This window comes from Lipotes vexillifer, unplaced genomic scaffold (assembly GCF_000442215.2).
Source record: "Lipotes vexillifer unplaced genomic scaffold, Lipotes_vexillifer_v1.1 C27427261, whole genome shotgun sequence".
NCBI classification, from domain to species: Eukaryota; Metazoa; Chordata; class Mammalia; order Artiodactyla; family Lipotidae; genus Lipotes; species Lipotes vexillifer.
Window position 1 is genome coordinate 1 of NW_006793062.1, and position 5,114 is coordinate 5,114.

At 41.7% G+C, this 5,114-nt stretch overlaps 1 protein-coding gene across 1 annotated transcript; it reads right to left on the reverse strand.

Annotated features, from left to right (window-relative positions):
• Positions 1–1,722: 1,722 nt before the first annotated feature.
• Positions 1,723–3,950, reverse strand: LOC103072339 (PHD finger protein 10-like; the record flags this gene model as incomplete). Its single annotated transcript, XM_007466206.1, has 2 exons — positions 1,723–1,899; positions 3,797–3,950. Coding segments are annotated over 2 exons (331 nt in total), but the record flags the coding sequence as incomplete, so codon positions are not given.
• Between the last annotated feature and the right edge of the window lie 1,164 nt (positions 3,951–5,114).

Genomic DNA, 5,114 nt, shown 5'->3' on the forward strand with positions numbered 1-5,114 from the left:
CGGCTGGGCCCATGGGCCATGGCCGCTGGGCCTGCGCGTCCGGAGCCTGTGCTCCGCAGCGGGGGAGGCCGCGGCAGTGAGGGGCCCGCGTACCGCAAAAAAAAAAAAAAATTCACAGATTATAAAATGTGCATATTCTGCGTATCAGACCCCCTTGAGTACTACCAATTTAGGTTAATCAATTGATTTCTTCTACCTTAAATCAATGATAGCATTGAATAGTTCTCATTTTCAGCCTCTAAACATCTGTTTCAGTATTTTTTCTTTTTTAACCCATGATTAATCCAGGCTTACTTTCTGAAAGGTCTATGTAACACTGACAGTGTGCTTTGAGCTGCAACTCCCATTCCGAGCTCTTCTAGGACCAGAAGCACACTGATTAGCACACACAGCAGGCTAACTTTCCAAAATTTAATCTCTGGAGTTCATTTGCTTTCAATTATTAAGCATTAATTTAAATCTTCAGTTTAAAAAAATTAGATAATCTATGTATGTAAAACAAGGACAAAAATCACATGGCTGCAGCCTAGTGCCGCCGTCCTTGCTGAATGAAGCTGGGCTGAAAAAATATATACTTGAAAGCTGATGACGTAAAGGCATTTTCTAATTAAATATGGAATATGCTAATTTGTTAAGTTGCTTTTTTACTTCAGGAAAAGAAAGGCAATGGACTGTTAGAAGGGCTCTGCTTAGGCTGAAGGGACACTGGCCAGCGCCCACTTGAACCCGTGCTTCTGGATTACACACCACAACCCTGACCTGACAAACACAAGTGTTCAGCAACTCCGCTCAGCAAAACTTTCTGATCAACTTACTCTAAAATGCTCCTTCAAGACACCTTCATAAGCACATAACAAGCATTTACATACTGACACATACCAGGAAGCTGTGTATTTTCCTGTCGCGGTTCAAGACACGAAACCTGCAGCTATTTCTACTCCTTCCATGATAGTTAAATACACGAATAAGGCTACTCCTCTCTCGCCCGGCCCTCTGCGGGGGAAGGGGCAGACGGCAGGAGGAAATGATAAAAGTAACCCTACTGCTGACAGCACGCTACCTGACTCTGAGAATAACCGGATGAAAAAGTTAACAAGTGCATCTAAGCCAAATCACCTGCCAGATAATGTGTAAATCCTTGTCACAGAACTGCACAGGCTACCTGCCAAGGTTCGGCTGAAAGCCACCACAATGGTGTAGTAGACCAGTTTTACTTTCTCCACCAGAGGGTTAGCTCAACGTGGCCAGTGAGTGGACCCAAGAGTTCCTAGACTGAACCCAGATGGCTCTTAGTGAAAGGCACTGCAGAAATGCAGCCTGGCCTAAGGGGCTCCCTCCCCACTGCATGGCTCAGCGGGCCCAGCTTCACCAATACCAGGGCGCTTTCAGCGTCAGACCATGATGCGTTTTACTCTGAGGAAACAAGTATAAAGTTCTGCCTATCAGATCCACTCCTTAAAAACCCATACTTGCCTGGTTATTATTTAAAAGGACAAAAAAAGATTCTCTTATCAATTGTACATATACAGAAAACAGAAGCTAAACCATAGCCAAAGTGATAGAAAAGCCACCAGGAAAATAAAGCAAAAAGGAAGGGAGGCTGACAGAGGGCACACACCACAGAAGAACAGCTAGTGAAGTGCAGCAGGCAGGAGCTCCACAACTTTGAGATTCAAAGTTAAAATATTTCAGGGAGAGAGGCTGGTCAGGAAGGAAGCTGAGTCAGGGGCTTTTTTCTTCTACCTTGTACCCAGGAACTGACTTGGACAGTACAGAACGTTTGGAAGCATCTTTTCGTGGAGGAGCAGCCTTGTCCCTGGACCTCTGTCTTCCCTGCAGAGGCTCCTCCTGGCCTTCAGGAAGGCCTTCTCCCTCAGACACGTTGCCAGAGGAGCTGTCCTGCAAGCCAAAGGCACAAACAGAGGTTCCTTGGAACTCATGCAGATTCGAAAACTACAGAATATATCCAAGAGAAGTTTTAAAGTTCCATCAATTCAAAAATAAAAAGATAATTCTAATCTAAGAAAACATTTTCCAGTGTGAGACTGAAAGAAGTCATGGTAAGAATCATTTATCCATCTTATAAATACATTATAGCTAGTTCCATTTATATCAGCAAGTACCTTAATCGACTTTGTTTTCTGACCTAAGTCAACGGTAACAGAATCATCTACTTCAGCTATTATTACACGACACAGCTTCCACACCATTTTACCACGTCACAAGGGAGCATATTTGTTTCACACAAAAATATTCTTCAATAAAGAAACTACTTTAAGCAAGTGTGGGTATTTTTACTGAGTAATAAAGGTTATTAAAGAAGTTCTTCAAGCCCACACCTGTAACTTCCTAATGTTAAACAAGGCAGAGGGCCAATATCGTCAAGTATTTACAACAGTATCAGACATATTGTACATGTTCAAAGTTTAGGAGTTCAATAATCACTTAATTCTTCATTTTTTAATTTAAAATTTTCTAATTAGAATAAAAATGTTACGTTCATATAAATTATGAAGATTATAAAAGAAAAGATCAGGTTATCCATAACCACCCTGGTAAACATCCTGAGACAACGCCTGGGAACGTGATGTATCTCTTTTCTAGTTACGTGTTTGTACAGATACCCAGGTTCACACACTAACACATACACAACCTACCTACATGTGTGCCCTCATTTTTTAAAACACAAACACGAAGCTGAATTACATTGTATGTGTGTGTGCATCTGCGTTTTAATATTTTTAAGTGTTATGTGCATTTCATCACATCATTAAATATTCTTTGAGCTGCATCTCTACCACGTAAATGTAATATATAACCCACTGTGGACATGATATTTCTAATTTCTGCTATAGAAAATAACACTCCAATGGACATTTTTTCCTAATTAAATTTTGTTACCATCTGATCAGGTTCTTCGGATAAATTCTATTAGTGTATTTGCCAAGTCAAATTCCATGGAAGTTAAAAATCTTGGTACAGACTGTGAAAACACTTTCCCAAAAAGCTGTATTAACCGACACTCCCACTAGCAGTGTAGGAGAGTGTCAACTTCATCACACCCTCGTCACAACACAGCACCCCTGTACCAACGTGACGGAAGAAAAGCAGTGTCGTCACTTTAGTATCTGAAGAGCATCTTACTTTAATGTGACATGTATTACTAAATATGTTTTAGAAGCTGTTAGTGACAAAGTGTAGTGCCCATTAATGCTAACACAACCCCACGTTCAGGTTGGCTAGAAAGATATAAAACGGCCAGCTGCTTAATATGCCATGCTAAATAAAAATCAAACCCCTGACTACTGTCTTCTTTGTTCTCCTTCAGTTCCACAGAGCACACCAACTTCCCAACTGTCCCGCAATTGCATTTTGCTACAAAAAAAAAAGTCATGCAGGAAAACCTAACTAACAGCACATGTTGGTAACCTTAACGTTATCCTAGAAGAGGCCGAAGACTATTAATTAAGCAACAGGAACACAAGTTAATGTGCTCCCCCTAACCCAACATGGTTAAGCATAAGATTGTAAACCAATGTCTAGTACCCTGCCTAACCTGCTCGTGAAAACCACAAAGGGGCAACTTTAAGGATAAAACTTACCAAAGGCCACACACAGATAGTCCATATCAACACAAGCAATAACTTTTCCTGATGGATGCTTTTGGAACTTATATGCAACTGTCCTTTTTCAAAAAGAGGGTAGTGATACAAGTTCAATTTAACACTCCAGGAAAGCTATCAGCAAAAATTCAAAGGAAAAGGAGACACCTCCTACTGAAGATAAACGTCCTCACCGAAGTGCCTTTATTTTTCCGTTTCTCATCACCTCGACCATCTTCGGCATCATCTGAATCACCATCGCTATCGAGAGCAGGGAGCTCAGGATCCAGGGGGGGCTCATAAAGCGCTGTGTTTAATGGCAAATACCGCAGTTCATCTGGTGAGTACCTATAGTTCAGAGAGAGGATTTTCAGTTTTCCTTTTTTTTTTTTTTGGTGTGCCGCATGGCTTGCGGGATCTTAGTTCCCCAACCAGGGATAGAACTGGTTCCATCCCGTGCCCGTGCCCGTGCCCCCTGCAGTGGGAGCTCGGAGTCTTAACCACTGGACTGCCAGGGAAGTCCCCAGTTTTCCTTTATTGTTAAATATATATGGACTAATTTTGAACTACGATAATAGCCTTAATATTAACCACAAATACTTTTGAAAAATGATTAGAAGCAATAAATAATTTTTTCATTTTGGTACTCAAACAGGGACAAGGAATAAAAAAAGCCTAAACATTTTTTCACCAGTCTAAGAGTATAAAATATATATTTGATTCTTGTTATCAAAAGATTATGTCTCTCTCCTTTACCCTCAACACCCTCCCCCTGCAAAAAACGTCAGCAGACAGGGACGAAACTGTGGCAATACAGAATCCTGCCTGAGCACCTCCACCCTCCCACTTTCCTGAGTCCTTACTGCCTGTGCGCTGCTGCTGCTTCACCTGTAAAGCAGGTATGGTAACAAGTCCACCTCACAGAGTGAACGTGAGCATCAAATAAATTAACACAGGTAAGTCACAGTGGTGCACGGTACAAGATACTATTTAAGAAACAAAATTTCCAGCAACAAATTATTTTAAACCAATTTGTGAAGCATGTATTCTAACAAATGTAATCATCTCTTTTATCTGAAACTAGGGATCGGCAACCCCTTCCCCAGGTCAGTCAGCACACGGCCCGCAGATGACGTCCGAGCCGTTCCCACAGGATCGCACCAGGCGGCTATGATCTCGGAACCTCAGTAGGGAGAGGACACTGGATCAGGATCCCACTCACCTAAGATGTCACACCAAAAAGCACAGGGGTTGGGACACAGGCCTATCACTCAATAATGTGCTTTGCCCAAAGTGAGAAAATGAAAATTTGCTGACCCATGATTTAAGTTTGACTTTCAAATAGTGTGATTGTATAGTCTATTTTATTTTTTTAATTTTATTTATTTATTTATTTTGGCTGTGTCGGGTCTTCGTTGCTGCACATGGGCTATCTCTAGTTGTGGCGAGCGGGGGCTATTCTTCGTTGAGGTGCGGGGGCTTCTCATTGCTGTGGCTTCTCTTGTCATGGAG